This window comes from Rhinatrema bivittatum, chromosome 4 (assembly GCF_901001135.1).
Source record: "Rhinatrema bivittatum chromosome 4, aRhiBiv1.1, whole genome shotgun sequence".
NCBI classification, from domain to species: Eukaryota; Metazoa; Chordata; class Amphibia; order Gymnophiona; family Rhinatrematidae; genus Rhinatrema; species Rhinatrema bivittatum.
The window spans coordinates 99,545,709-99,561,865 of NC_042618.1; the positions used below are offsets into that span (position 1 = coordinate 99,545,709).

Below are 16,157 nucleotides of genomic sequence, written 5' to 3' on the forward strand. Positions count from 1 at the left end.
GCCAACTATGCTGCTGCTGTTGCTGCCTCCTGACCTGGGCCTATTCTGACTCCTGCTGTGACACTACCTCCACTACTCCTACTTAATTTTAAAGTGCTACTAGCCACATGTGGCGCTCTATAGACAGACACAAAGATGGTCCCTGCTCCATGGAGCTTACAGTCTAGTTAGTCTGCATGCTGGTTCTCCCCTCCTGCCTCCCACTGGGTTCTGACATCACAAGGGATTTCCCAAACCAGTCTACAAATGCATGTAAAAAAGAAAAACCAAAAAAAAAAGCCATGCAGTGCCAGCTGCAGAGGCTTGAGGTTAGAGAGGGAGGGGAAACGGAGAGAAAATTGGAGGAACGGTTGAGGAGGGGCAGAGGAGATATAAAAGGGGAGTGTGAAGTGAAGAGAAAGAGGGGAGGGGGTAGGAGAAGAGGAGAGAAGAGAAGATTTTTCAGGAGAGAGCAAAGATATAGGTGATGGTGTAACAGGAGTTCAGACTTTGGGTTTCACTGGGGCTATACCTTCTTAGTATATAGACATTGGGCAACAGATCATCCTTTTATATATATATATATATATATATACACACATATACACACACACACAGTATAGTGATTTTTTTGAAACCAGGGAATGTTATGTCATTCGTGTTAAGGTATTTAATGCAAAGTAAGAGCTGGGGGTCTATTGCCTGGATTTTGCCCTATGTGGTGATAGAAATCCTGGGACAGAGGTGAGACCAGATGATGTGTCCGTCATAATCATAACGTTGAAACTTATGTTTGTTGCCTCATTCTGAGTTTGTGCAAAGGACGGCATGCTAAGGGGGCAATGTCCACATTGGCAAGAGGCTTGGGGGGGGGGGGGGGGGTGTGTGTACATTTTTACCCGAAAACTTTGCAGCAGATTTAAAAGAGCAAGTATGTGTGCCCTTTCCTTGTGAAAGTTGGCCAGGTGCAGAGTACCTTTTGCACCTGCTTTTTTTCTTGGAAAATGACACCGCTATTTTAAAATGAAATCTCCGGGCGTTCTTTTCTGTCCCTGGCCAGGGCGCCTCTGTGTGGAGCAAGCAGCGTGCTTTCAGCAGCACTGAGGGATAGTCCATCTCCGTGGGTAAAATGCTTTTTGCCCCTCCGAATGACTTTGAAGCTGTTCCTTTAAATAACTGTCTCCTTTCAGCTCCGTGTGGTTACTAGAAAGGGATTTGTCCTTCCAGTGGATATCCAAGAGGTGGTCTGTGCCTTATACACACAGTAAGAGCCAATTGTCCCTTTAATGGGCACCAGTGAGTCAGGCACGAGGATCTCGGTGGTTGGACAGACGGCTTTGTCCGCTGCTGGGACAGCAGACTTGATGGATCCCTGCACAAGTGCTCGCAGACACAGATGGTGGACATTTGAATGTTGGGTGGTGATTACTCCTTGCATTCTGCCATGGGCTAGAATAGGTGTCAAAGGGGAGGCAGCACCTGCAGAGGTTTTCCTGACCTTCACACTCCTCCAGCTGCAGCGTGGCTGAGAGCAGAGATGGTGGAATTGTGGGATGGATGTGTGAAAGAGACACGAGGTCAGGGCTGCCTAAACCCGTCTCTGGGACCCCACAGCCGGTCAGGATTTCTACAATGAATATGCATGAGCTAAATTTGCATACACTGGAGACTCTGTATACGTGGATTTCTCTCATGCACATTCATTGGGGCCATCCTGAGAACCTGGCAGGCTGCGGGGTCCCTTGGGAAGTCCTGCGATAGGCGTTAAGTGCCGTGAGTGCTGCTGATGAGAGCATGGACACTGGGGCTGAGCTCTCATGGGCCTTCCCTTGGTGATGAGATCTGGGTTTGGGTGATAGGACCCTGCATGATATTTTGCACTGGTGTTGCACAAAGCAGAGTTAATGTCTAGAATTCAGTTCTGTACGATGTTGTGGGTTCAAAGAGGGAGTAATCAAATTTATGGGACATCAAATCAATCTCAGGGTATTTATCCTAACAGCCAGGGAGGTCACCCCAAATTCAGGGCATCCCTATAAACATGACTGCTAGAAACTGGAAGGTCCTGTAAGCACTCCTCCTTGCCCCTTTTGTAGGGATGTGCGTTGTGACCCATCTTGGCAATTCCTCTGTTTTTATGTCACTGTTGCTTGCACAGAATGAGGTGACGCAGCTTTGCAGCCCTGCTCACTTATGCAACAGCCCAGAAAATATTACAAAGAGCAGGCTTCCAAGCTACCTGTGCTTATTGTGATAACCAGACCCCACAGACACAGAATGTTCCAGGCCCAAGGCTGGGGCAGCACTCTGAAGAGAAGCCTGCTTGCATTTCTGCCTGTCTAAAACATTTCCTGTCTCTTTTTTTTTTTGTGTATTTTTTAAATACCTGCCCCAGCCCTGTGACTCTTCCCTTGCCGGAGGTGGGTAATGGCTCGTGCTGCTCAAACATTGCCTTGGTTTCCAGTCTTGATTTTGTCACCTCTCTTGGAGTGTCTTCTGCTTGGACTAATTCAGGAGATTTTGTGTGTTGTGATGGATTTTCTGGCCTTGATTTTTTGTTTTATGGGGGGTTTTGTTTCCTTATTACAAGTTAATGATTTGGACTAAGAAACTTTTCAGTTTATTACCACTGCATGTTTTACCGGCATGTCCAGTTTTGGTTTTCATTAACAAAGAAGGGGAAGTTTGATGTGAAGTGGGGGAGGAGCATTCTGGATTTTAATGGGTTGTTTTCATCCCGCAGTGAGCTCCTGCAGGATCTGGACAGCTGTCACAATGACCCCGTCACTGTCGCAAGCTGCTTTGTGGAGAAGGTAAGGCAAGATGGAATCTTTTCACTTCACGTACATTGCCGTGACAGGAACTCCTCTCCCCTGGCAAAAAAAAAAAAAGCAATTGCTAGCACAGCGTTTCCCAGCCTTTCAAGCCCAAAGCACTTCTACATTAAAAGAAATGTTGTGTGGGAACCCCGGCCTCCATGGAGCATGAAGAGGACTCTTTTATAGCCAAAAGGAAACTTAGCTTTCAAACTTTAAAACAAAGGGAGAGAGGGGCAGAGAGAGACTCATCACAGTAGGCCAGTTTTACTTTACTGTTATTTTATAATTTTTTTCTTTCTCCTCTTCTTTTAATCATTATGTATATTACTTTGGCAACACCTGTAAAATTGTCATACCAATAAAGTTTCGTGAATTTGAATCAGTTCCCTCAATATCCAAGTGCAGGGTAAGGGAGAAGTCCCTGTGGTGCTGGCAGCTGGCTCAGTTAGTTACATTGTGACTGCCTGAGCTACTCCACTGCTGCTGTTCCCCACAAAATGAATCCCATCCAGTGCTCAGTGAAAGCCCTCCCTGTCTCACTCAGCGTTGGGGGTAAGACAAAGGCTGGAAGGACTGGAAGGAGGAGGCTCAGTAAGGGGAAAATGAGGAGGTGCTGTGTGCTGCACAACGTGGGACCCAGCTGTTTATGCCCTCCGGGGCTCATGCTGTAGCTAGGCATGCAGGATTGCACACGTTCTCAGAAAGGAGCTCCTACCTGTGTAAGAGCCACCACTGGTGACTCATGCTGTGAGGTGCTGAGAGCAAAGCCCACGTTCTGGTCTGCTTCTGAGAATCAGGCAGTGGTGATTTTTCCGTGGCACACTGATCAGGTCTGAAGGCAGCATACTGGTTGGGAAAACACTGCACTAGCCAGGACAGTACTGACAACTGGAGACAGCTGCCCCAGACACTGTTCTGAGGAAGTGCACAGTGAGGGAGTCCCGGCTGGAGTGACAGGGCACTGCTCTGAAGATGGTCCAGCTGCAGGACTCTAGTCTGAGACTAGTGGAACGGGCACTGCTGCAAGGAAGTTTGCATTACAGGAGTGGGCTTTGCTAAGCATCGTACACTGGTGAGTTTGGGTGTCTGATCCGGTTGGTAGTTTAGAAATGTAACTAAGAACCATAGGAGATATTTACAGCCCTGTGTGCTAGTAAGGCCTGCCATCCTTTTTCCTTTGTCACCAAACCCCCTCCATGCTTGGTGATAAAATCTTTGGAGCAGCTCATGACGCTTTATAGATAATGTTTTTAATTTTAAACTAGTACAGTGAAAAGCAATGCTGATCCTCGTTTTTCCAAATCAAAATTGGAATTCTAAAAGAGAATGGGGGAAGCTGGTTGGTCTGTTCAGAGTGATAGAAACGCTAAATCAAAATTTACAGTATAGTATAGAGTGAAATATTAACATTAATTGCAAGGCAAAATGTATGGGGGGTAGGTTGCACTTCTCTTATAGGATGCAAGATTATTTCTTAAAAAAAACAAACAATCTTGAAGAAATAACATAAAACCCTATTTCTTTCTTTTAACTTACTAGTCATTTTTAACTTTTTGAGCCAAGCAATCAAATCAATTCTGATGATTCAGAATACAAAAGGTGTTGCCTCATTTTGATGTAAGTAGGAGATTATTCATATTTGGTAACATTTACTCAGGATATCTCCCAGCTGTCAGCCGTACATGCTTGCTCGCCTGCAGGATGTCAATGTTGGAGACTTCTCCCCCAGTCGTCGTTCCTGTCCCAGGCTCCTAAAGATAGCTACAGGACAGGCTCTCCCTCCCTGCATGTATTGACACTACTGCTGAAACATGTCCTTTATTTGCAGAGCCAAGACTTTGATATTTATACACAGTACTGCACCAACTACCCAAAGTAAGTACTTGCAAATAAACACACAAAGCTTCATAGAGCATGGAAGGGAATGTGGGTTGGGTGGTGACCATGGAGGAGTGATTTCTAACCTGTCCTAACAGGAGACTGAGAGAGCAAGCAGGAAGATTTGGGAAGCCCTTTAAAAAAAAAATAATTAAAAAAAAAGAGGTGTGTGGTTTGGGATTTATAAAACCATGGAAAGGCTTTCTCTGCTAACGTGTCTGACTCTTTTTGGTAGATTTATTTTTTGAGTCCTCTCCTGTCGGTTTAAGGAGAAGCTATACATTGGAAAGGAGAAATCACACTGTGAATCAGATCCTGTTTCTCATGATTATTTATCCAGAACTGAACAATGGGGCCCTTCAGGTGAAGAGAAGTGCTCTGGAGGCTGCAACCCCCCCCCCCCCCCCCCCCCAAGGCTCTCTCCAGCATATACAGAGGTGCTCTGGAGGCTGCAACCTCCAGGCTCTCTCCAGCATGTACAGAGGTGCTGTGGAGGCTGCAACCTCCAGGCTCTCTCCAGCATGTACAGAGGTGCTGTGGAGGCTGCAACCCCCAGGCTCTCTCCAGCATGTACAGAGGTGCTCTGGAGGCTGCAACCTCCAGGCTCTCTCCAGCATGTACAGAAGGGCTGTGGAGCAGGAGGCTGGCAGCGTCTTCACTGACCCCCACCAAGTGCTGTCTGATGTATACGTAGGGTCCTTCATTTTCAATTTTTATTTGATTTTTCTTGGAAATTTCGGTGTTAAAACAAAAATGATCAGTGGAAAAATGACATAAACAGGAGAAAAATTAGTGAAAAAAAAAATCAGTTTTCTACATTTTTTTGTTGTTGTTATAGCATTGAAATTCCCAGGAAAAAATAAAATAAAAACTGAAACCTAAAATCCTTTCATGTATATTTAGGCGATTGCTGTTCAGAAACTGGGTCTCTTCCCAGCAGCTCTCCAGTAACTGCTAGAGCAAGCTCAGATCAGCTGAGGTAGAACAGCAGAAACCGGGACCGGGAGAACTTGCTGGCTAATCACCAGCTTCTTTTCCTAACTACAAATGTGACATCTGGCCGACACCCAGACCCTATAGCAGATCTTAGCTTTCTGCCAGGGGTACCTGGGTGTGACCTAAAGCTCCCCAGAGTTAAAGCAGAGTAGTGTCTTTGGATAGGGAGCTTTTGCTGGTGATCACCAGTGCTTCACTCATTCTATCCTGTCTCCTGCTGATGGCAGAGCAGCAAATGTTTTGTCTGGAACTTGGAAATAACCCTTTTGTGTATTGAATAGTGTGAAGAGTTGGCAGTTTTGTTTTTGGATTTCTCCAAATCTTGGCTTGGTGGTCCATGCCTGCCCACGTCAGTCCATGCACACCTTTGAATGGGGACCCTGCACCATCGATTCTTTAATGTGTCATCGTTATCTGAGTGTTTCTGGCTCCTGCAGTGCCATGCCCCGTGACACCCACAGCTGCCAGCCCAGCTGTTCCAGCTGTGCCAGTTCTCCCCCTTCATGATGCTGATAATAAGAATGCTTTATTATTCTTACATACTTTAACAAACAAATCACTCAAAGCATGTTACAACAGATATTAGAAACATAATCACATCGGGGACACAAAAAACAAGATACAACAGCATTGTGAGAATGAAATATAAAGTACAAAACAAATCTAATCATAAATAGGTAATTAAAATATAAATTATTAAATATGCCCTATCATCACCCTGTGTCTGTGACTAGCTTGCCAACCACTGGTCCCGTGACAATTACACAGCTGCATAAAACCCCCATAAACACCACCCAGATTCATGGGCTCCCTTGTCATATGGTGTACCGGACCTCCAGACCCATAACGATTCCCTGGCTGTATTAAAAACCTCCGTAGAACGCCCCCACAATTCCTGAGGTCATCATCCACATAAATCAAAGAAGCATGACACGCAAAAAAGTTTTTTCTTTTAAAACTAATTTTTATCATTTGAAGCCCCACCAACATCATATTTATGAGTTCCAGTGATCATCATACCCTTCCATCCTGTCTTATTTCAAAAAGCATGCTTTTTAATCTATGTCAAAAGACTCCATAGTTTTTGATGAGCCGTAGCTACTTCGGCAAAGTATCCCAGATGAGAATTAACTCTGTCTGGTCCTAGTTAACTTCTCAGCCAACTTTAGTGTATACCCAGGATAATATCAGACTAAGCACTCTCTTAAGTAATTCAGGATTATTACGTTGAAGGGATGTAATCATTAAGGAAAGGCTTTAAATGTCACTTCTGGCCTTCTCCCTCCTCTCCCACCTTCCTCTTCCTCTTGCGCTTCCCTTACAGCTCTGTAGCAGCTCTGACAGAATGCATGAGGAACAAACTGCTGGCCACGTTCTTCCGGGAGAGGCAGGAGGAGCTGAAGCATTCACTCCCGCTGGGATCGTACCTTCTAAAACCTGTTCAAAGGATCCTCAAGTACCATCTACTCCTGCAGGTAAGCTTTCGCTTCGCAAATTCATGTTTCACTCTCACACGGGACAGAATTCCTCCTGCTGGAAAATAAAATAGCCTCCCAACACAAACTGATCCCGCCCCGGCCCCCTCTGAGGAGATGGCAGCCTCCCAACACAAACTGCAGCCTCCTAATTTCACTGGTGTGGGTGAGGTTTTCACCGTAATTCTGTATGGCAGGTACCGCTGTCCTGACCTTGTAAATTGAATGCCGCTTCATCCCCTCAATGCGCCCCATTCACAGTGGGAAGGCTGGAGTGGGTATTGGTAGTGGGAGGTAAGTAATGGACAGTATCATCGGGGGAGAGAGTTGTGAGGTTGACAAGGGATATTGCATATGGCGGATGCCGCGCTCCCATACTGTCGACTCTCAGCATGCTCCATGTCTTGCTGCTCTTGGTGCTGTTTGTTGCCACCCAAACAGCTACTTGGATTTCCAGTCAGCTTCTTGGTTGCCTCCTGGTTTACTTTTCTTCTTTACACAGCATTGCTGTGGAAGTGCAATTGTTACATTTTCTTACAATAGAGAATTGGGAGAAGTCAAAGAAAAAAAATTCTAGAAAACAGTTATGTCCAATCAAAAAATGCCAAGTGTCCCAAAGGCAAGGAAGTAGCAAAGTGAATGAAGATGGGGCCAAGCAGTCAAAAACTTGCTAACACCTTTTGAGGACCTAGTCCTGTTTTCATGTATTTTCTTGCTGTGCCAAAATGAAGCAGAATTCTTGTAGCTTTACTGCTATGTTCAGTGTGTGGCATCTGCGCTGTCCTGGCTGCCCTGACAGATTAGGAATATTGCAAAGAATTGCCAGTGATCCTGCACCCGCTGCCGAGCCTCTTACTGGCTCTGTCACCTACATGAAAGAACAGGAGGACTGAAATGCCTGCAAGGTATATAAAATGAGTTACAGCCTGTGGTTTTCTGCATTCCTACACAGGAGATAGCGAAGCATTTTGACGTGGAAGAGGATGGGTACGAGGTGGTGGAGGAAGCCATCGACACGATGACGGGGGTGGCCTGGTACATCAACGACATGAAGAGGAAGCATGAACACGCTATTCGGCTGCAGGTAAGCGAGATTGTCCTGAGTTGAGTGCAAGTGATGGTACGTTGTGTGTAGGCTGGAATGGCTCTGCTGTCTAGTTTGTCTGTCTCTAACGTGTGTAACCCTTTAGCTTGTAGGATCAAATTCTGTCATGGTCCATTCAGCCTTGTGATCTTCAGAACGAGTACCAGTCATAACGAGTTTAACAGCAGTTGTGCGTTTTTTTTCTCTGGACTGCTTCAGATAGAAGTGATATATCAAAACACATTAATATTTCAGTGTTAAGTAGAGTGTTGGGACCAGTTCTGTTCAATGTCTTTGTGAGCGACATTACGGAAGGGATAGAAGGTAAAGTTTGTCTATTTGTGGATGATACTAAGATCTGCAACAGAGTGGACACACTGGAAAGAGAAGAGAGAATGAGACGTGATTTAAGAAAGCTTGATAACGGGTCGAGGAATTGGCAGCTGAGGTTCAATGCCAAGACGTGCAGAGTCATGTATCTGGGATGCAGTAATACAAAAGAGTTGTATGTGATGGGGGGTGAAAGACTGATGTGCCCGAACCAAAAGAAGGATCTTGGGGTGATAGTGTCTGGTGATCTGAAGATGGCGAAGCAATGTGACAAGGTGATAACTAAAGCTAGAAGAATGCTGGACTGCAGAGAGAGAGAGGAATAACCAGTAAGAAAAAGGAGGTGATAATTTCCCTGTACAGATCCTTGGGGAGGCCTCACCTGGAGTACTGGGTTCAGTTCTGGAGCCCGGATCTTAAAAAGGATAGAGACAGGATGGAGGCGGTCCAGAGAAGGGCGACCAAAATGGTGTAGGGTCAATATCAGAAGATGTATGGGGAGGATCTAAATATGTATACCCTGGAAGAGATATGATAAAGACCTTCAGATACCTGAAAGGTTTTAATGATGCACGAACTTCGAACGTTTTCCGTTGGAAAGGAAACAATAGAACTAGGGGTCACAAAATGAAACTTCAGGGAGGAAGACTCAAAATCAACTTCAGGAAATATTTCTTCATGGAGAGGGTGGTGGATGCCTGGAAAGCCCTTCCGGAGGAGATGATGACGATAACAGCAGTTAAAGAATTCAAAGGGGCATGGGATAAACTCTCTGGGTCCCTAAAGTCTAGAGGACAGAAATGAAGAAAAGAGTGCGTGGGTGTAATCTGCTCGGAGTGACAGATACTACCCTTAGCAGAAGCATGGGGATTATTACCTTCAGTCAATAAGCTTTTGATTCTTTTGACACAAATGCAACATTACTCTCTGCTTTGATGGCGGGGGGAGGAGGGGTATTGGATTCAGATAGCAACCAACACGGGCCCTGACTTTTACAATCTGGGGTACTGATATGCAGACTGCGTCTATGGCCAAGTCCAAAAGCAAAACAAGTTAGTGTTGCCTGAATTTTCAGGAAGACTTCTCACCCAGTAAAATTATTGCTAGCAGTAATTTATTTTTTTTATGAATTTGACAGTTGTTTGTAAATATTACTACCCTTATAATAAGGACTGAGGGTAACTGCATGAACTACTTAGGAGTGGCCTACACAGTGTGGCAGATATTACCATAAGAAGCTTGCTGGGTAGACTGGATGGACCATTTGGTCCTTTTCTGCCTGCATCACTATGTTACTTTTATCCATTAATTAAAATAACCTAGTATCTGAACAGTGACAACTCTGCACTTCTCTGGCTATGTAGGAAATTCAGTCCCTGTTACTGAACTGGAAGGGGATGGATCTGACGACATACGGTGAGCTGATTCTAGAAGGGACTTTCCGTGTTCAGCGAGCCCGGAATGAGAGGACCCTGTTCCTGTTTGACAAAGCCCTTTTTATCACCAAGAAGCGTGGGGATCACTTTACCTACAAAACACACATTCTGGTAAGTGACTAGTCCCATCTGTGCTTCCTTTCAGCTTGTGTCTTGTCTTGTTATGCCTACAGCAGGAGGTGATGTGTGGTAGAGTATAAACCTGTTCTCTGTCCTCATTCACTCTGTACTCAGTTAGCACAAGCGGTAACCAACATAAAATGGGGAAAAACTTTAGTAATTTGCCTTGTGTTCCAATAGCTAAAGGGGCAAAATGTGTCACACTACCTGATGTCATCAGATAAGGGCCCCTTTGTCCAGTTATGTCACAGGTTTATTCAATCTATAGTCTCCATCCCACCACTAAGGTTCCTTTGTGTCTAAATTCTGCCATTGTTTTAGCTCCTATAACCTCTGCTCTCTCCATCAACCTTTCAGCAAAAAAAGTATTTTCTTGCATTCCTTTTGTGCTTTTCTCCCTTCAGTTTCATATCCTGGAGCTTCCTTCAGGGACCTTATTGACACCTGTCTGTATTGTATCTTCCCTATCCTTTCTTTCTTCTGAAGAGTGGTTTTTTTTTTTTTTGCTCCTTTGGTCACTTCATAATTTACTGGAGCTTTTATTTTTGTCTTGGCAGTGTTCCAGTTTGATGCTAATTGAAAGCAGCAAGGACTCTCTGTGCTTCAGTGTAACCCATTACAAGAACAGCAAACAGCAGCACAGTGTGCAGGTGAGAGCTGGGAATGGTGGAGTGGGCCTGGAGAATAGGGGAATGGGATCTGCATCCTCCTTTTTGGTCGTCATTGTAGCGGATAGTAACAGAACATGCTCTAACACACCCCCCTTTGCTTCTTCTTTCACTGAAGGCCAGAACAGTTGAAGAAAAGCGTCTGTGGACTCACCACATAAAGAAACTCATCCTGGAAAACCACCATGCAATTATTCCCCAGAAGGTAATGCTGAGGCGAAAGATAAGGGAACCGGTTTCTACCTCTTCTTTCTGGTGATAGATGAGGTCTAGGAGAGGGAGGGGCTGTCTTTTCATGACTGGAAAAGGGGGGGACGGGACGGCCTGCAACTAGGAGCATATGAGGCCTACTTCCATAATTTCCTCAGTGCCAGTGTCACTCCTCTCTTACTCCACGTCCAAAGAAATAGGATAGCAAGGCCCTTAGCTCCAGCATGAGAAGGTTTGGAGGACGACTTTCTTTGCTAATATTATACATTTATCATAGCACAGCTGTATCCTGCCCTTAGACATCCTTTCCCTCTATCCAGCTTTAGCCCACATGGGAATGAATTCCTACTCTGAGTCAGTATCAGTGTAGCATTTTCTAACATTTTACAGTTTCTGCAGAGTCCTTCCTGTTAGCTATATCTATTTTCCATTGCAGGAAAGAAACTGTTCTGAGGTTTTATTGAACTGGAATGTAACATTTGTATAAGTATGCAAACTAGAAAGCACTATTTTAAAATTCATTTTTGTGTTTTTATTAGAAATTTCAATAAAGCAGTTGTACAAATACAACACAAATCTAAATAAGGTCACCAGAAAGTTCCATAACACTAACCAGGGAGAAGGTTACTTGGAATCGTTCCTATTCAAATGAATTCAGCATTAACCCCTAGATTCATCAAAAAGTATTAATAGCGCATTCATATCACCCGCGTTAAGAGAAGGGGCGTGTATATGGAAATTTTACAATTACCGCAACATGCAGTAACTTACACTTTGCATCGGTGCGGGGGGGAGAGAGGATTTAGTGGCCAGTTTCACATGCAGAGTGAGATGTATGAACAGCACAGTACACCTTGGTGAAGATTTCACCTCGACATATTAGGTGGCTCTCCTATAGAGATATAAATAGGTGCACACAGTGAGGCCCTCGCCAGAGGTTCTCTCTCTCTCTCTCTCTCTCCTCCACCTCTCCCCCTCCCAAGCCCAGAAATGGCCAAAATGAAATTCCAAAAATTTATTGCGAATTGCGTTATGGCCATTTCGAGCATATCGCACAGCCTAATGCCTGGAAAAAAGGTGTAGTTATTTCTGGCGTTAAAACTGTGCAATAGCATGCATTATGCAATCGCACGGTGCAATATTGCCCCTCATTTAACTAAATCTCGCTCAAACTCCTCCCCGATCCCGCCCCTCCCAAAAATTTGCATTCGCACCTTGCGTTACAATTCTTTTCGGATGCATTATGGCATTAATGCATGCATTAACACCATAAACATTTTGATGAATGACCTGGTAAGAGAGCTCTCCTGGCCTTTGTTAGAAATCACAGTCAGACATCTTCTATTCCCATGATTCCTATATATAAATACCAGCAATAGGATGGAACAGCTGGTCTGAATCTACTTGTTCTAAGGTTTGGAGTTCAAACCTCGAATAGGCTTAGCCATTTAATTCAATGCTCTCTATCAGTTGTTTAGAAAAATAGGAGCATCCATGTTTTCTGTTTGTTGACATTTTTCTCAATTCCTTTATAGGCATAAGAATACATTGTAGTAGTAGTCAGTATGTTGCGCTATTCCTTAAAGAGATGTGTTTTCTACAAAAATCAGTCAAAATAATTTCCAGCATCCCTCTCCATAATGACAAGTAGATACTACCGCACATCCAAATTAGACTAGTTATTCAAACCAAGAACTTGGTAATAAGAACATAAGTAGTGCCGTGCTAGGTCAGACCAAGATCCATTGAGCTCAGTATCGTTTCTCCTACGGTGACCAGTCTAGGTCAGGAGAACTCAGGAGATCCCAAAATAATCATAAGTTAACTTTCTTTTTAAAAAGCTAATAATCAGTAAGAAAATAAGCCATACAAGTTTGACTACCTGTAGGAGGTTGCTCCTGTCCCTTTTTTTATGCACAGACAAACTGAACTGAAAATTACAACAAGTTAGACTGTATGTAATGCAGCAATGGAAAACAGAAAATATCATCATTCCTCATAAAACATCAAACAATAAAAGCAAGAACTATAAAACATCACAATAGGAAAATCATACTAAAAATATATATTTCAAAACTGCTGATGAATGGAACCTCCAGTAATTTAACTCAGGGAAATTTTCAAAAATTTGTATATAACACCAATAAAATATTTCAAAAAGAGCAGACATCAAATAATATTCAATAATTAAAACTAATAAGGATTTTAAAAAGCCCCTGCTGTCCCCTTCTGTGGGAGCTCTTGATTTCCACGCACCCTGATATTGTCGAGGATTAGGAGGTTATCCTCTCTCTCTCACACATACTCACATGTTCATTCTCTCTCACACATACACTGTCACATACATACACATTCATGCTCTTATACCCACCATAACCTCTCGCTGACACTGAGACACTCTCAGGCTCTAAGACACTCTCTCCCCCTCCACACACAAACTCTTACACCCTTGGATTTTCTCATACACACTCATGCTCTCACACTCACTGGCTCCCTCACAAACATACACACACCCAGGCAAGCTCCCAGTCATTCTCACACACACACATTGACCCCCAAGCAGGCTCCCATTCATTTTCACACCACTCCCCCCATCCCCCAGGCATGCACACATTAATTCTCACAGACACAGACCCCCAGGCAGGCACCTGTGCATTCACACACATACACCCCCAGGCAGATCCCATTCATACACATGCACACGCTAAAGGCAGACCCCCCTCTCTTTCTTTTGCCAGCAACCTCGGAACCTCTCTCATTCCTCTGCTGCCACTGTCACTGCTGCCGCATGGCTATTGGGGAGGTGCTGATTGCTGCTACTGACACTGAAGCCCATTCTGCTGCCTCCTCTGTGCAGGCCCCGTGGGCTTCCACTTTCTCCATGCTGATCTCATACATTGTGAGATCCGCATAGAGAAAGTGCTACTCTTGCACGTTCCCAAAGATTACATGTGCCAATCACTAAAAAGTAATTTTTTTTGTTTTTTTACCTTTGCTGTCTGATCTTAGTTTTCTAATCGGTTGGTCACAGGCTTTTTTTTTTCCACCTTCCCTTTCTTATTTTTTTTTGCCAATTCCTTTTATATTGTCTTTTTTTCTATTTCTTTTCTCTCCATCTTCTTCCCTCAAACACACAGTCAGGTTCTCATTCTCACATGCTTTCTCTCTCTCGCTCACACACACACACAAACACACACACACACAGGCTCTTACTCTCACATGCTGTCTCTCATACAATCATTTATACACACAGTCTCTCACTGGCACATGCTGTCTGACTCTCACACACCCAGGCTCTCTCTCACTCCCACATGCTGTCTTGCTCAAGCACAGGCTCTCACTGTCACATGTTGTCTCTCTCACACACATACACAGGCTCTCACATGCTATCCTTGCAAACATTCAGGTCTTCACTCTCACACACAATTTCTCAACTCATCTTATACACGCACAGACACACACACTCTACAGACCCTCAGCCTCTCTCTCACTTCTGGGCCTCCTCTTCTCGGGCCGCAGCGGCCCTGCTACTGGGCCTCTTCCTCTTCTCGGGCTGCGCTGCTTCTCTTCTGCACACACTAATGCTCCTTCTCCTTCCTGCCCACGCGGCTCCGTGCAACGTTTACTTTCGGGGCCGCGCAGGCAGGAAGGAGGAGGAGCATCAGCGCGTTTAAACACGATCTTTTTCTTCGGGCCATGGTGACGTGAGCCTCACCACGGCCCTGCCCATCTGCCTGTTGCTGCGCCGCATGAGCCTCCTTGCGCTGGGGGCATTGGCTCCCCTCGGGATACCACTGCTCGCGGTGCCCCAGGCCTAGTGCTTCCACCAGCCCTGCCCTTAGGTTTCTCTTCGGGCTGCAGCGCCAGCAGACCCTCTTCATCTTTGGCCGGGAAGTTTAAAAAAAAAAAAAATCACGTGATGGGAGTGACCGGCCCACCTGGGGATGCCCAATCCTCCGATAGGCCAGTCCGCCCCTGGTTATACATAGCTAGAAAAAAAGAATTTTTTTTTTTTTAAGGGGGGGGGAGAAAACTGAGAGCTTCACAGTATTTTGAATGAAGCTCATTTTTCTGCCTTTTACATTCTAGTAACAGTTTCTCTTCTTTCTTTGCTGTAGGCCAAGGAAGCCATCTTGGAAATGGATGCCCTATGTAAGTGCACTGTCTGCTTCCTAGTTAAGATGTGGTATTTCAGTCTCCCTTCCTTCCTCACATGCAAACCTGCCTACCTTCTAGAGGTCAGTTTCCAAAGGGATCTAGGTGCCTAACCACAGATTTTAACTAGATCCCTGGGTTAAGAAATTGTCCCCAGCACAGCAGTTTAGATTTATCCGCATTGTTTGACAACATGGCTATGGTAAGCTCTGAAAAAAATGGGCATTCTGTGCGGCGCATTTGGGTTGGAGTAGGAAAATTCATGTGTATATTTGAATTTCAGAGAGACGCATGTGTATTTTCCTGTGCGTAGTTGGCCCATGAGTACAGCAGGTGCAAGGCATGTAAGCACATTTTATTTAGATTTTTTTTATCCGCATACCTTGTAACTCATTTTCAAAGAGAAGCTACCCTGGTAATTTCCCTGAAAAGTAGCTACAAGGTGTGCAAGTAAAATAAAAGAAAAAAGTACCCACGTATCTTGCATCTGTCTGCCTTACCGGAGAGCCCACATAATTACACATTCCCTGTACGTACCCAGATCAGTCCAGACAGTGGGTTGAACCTTCTCTCCAGCAGAGTAGGCAGGTACTTTACCATGGGCACTTTGCTCCTAGTTTTTCTAAGAGCGCTGTTTGTACGGGCAGCTGAATGGGAGTAAAATAGTGCCCATGGTTTGAAAATTATATTTTTGTACACAGTTTTCCCTCTCTTGCCTAAATATACCTCTGGTAATGCCCCTCTTTAACCCAGCCAATAGTACATGCCCTGGGCAGCCCAGGGTGTACCTTATAGGTTCACCAGAGGGAAATTTCCAGCTGGGCTAATTTACTCGGGTAAGTCTTTGAAAATTGTTCTCCAACCATCAGGATCAGTCTGTGTACAATCTCTGCACTCCCTTCCTCCTCGGTTTCCATCCCTGTCTCATGACCGTTCTGCTGCTCTGTATTCAAGTGCGTGAAATTCTTCGGCACATGAGTGTGCGTATATTGATTAGTGCAATAGTT

At 44.7% G+C, this 16,157-nt stretch overlaps 1 protein-coding gene across 6 annotated transcripts in view; it reads left to right on the plus strand.

The window, feature by feature from the left end:
- PLEKHG3 (pleckstrin homology and RhoGEF domain containing G3) overlaps window positions 1–16,157 on the plus strand; it is a 192,660-nt gene that overhangs the window by 159,134 nt on the left and 17,369 nt on the right. For all 6 annotated transcript variants that reach the window (XM_029598500.1, XM_029598501.1, XM_029598506.1 and 3 more), the window contains 8 exons: window positions 2,723–2,792; window positions 4,627–4,673; window positions 6,997–7,147; window positions 8,100–8,231; window positions 9,926–10,108; window positions 10,675–10,767; window positions 10,904–10,990; window positions 15,114–15,147. In XM_029598500.1, coding sequence (XP_029454360.1) covers window positions 2,723–2,792; window positions 4,627–4,673; window positions 6,997–7,147; window positions 8,100–8,231; window positions 9,926–10,108; window positions 10,675–10,767; window positions 10,904–10,990; window positions 15,114–15,147 — 797 coding nt within the window. The remainder of the gene's footprint in view (window positions 1–2,722; window positions 2,793–4,626; window positions 4,674–6,996; window positions 7,148–8,099; window positions 8,232–9,925; window positions 10,109–10,674; window positions 10,768–10,903; window positions 10,991–15,113; window positions 15,148–16,157) is intronic.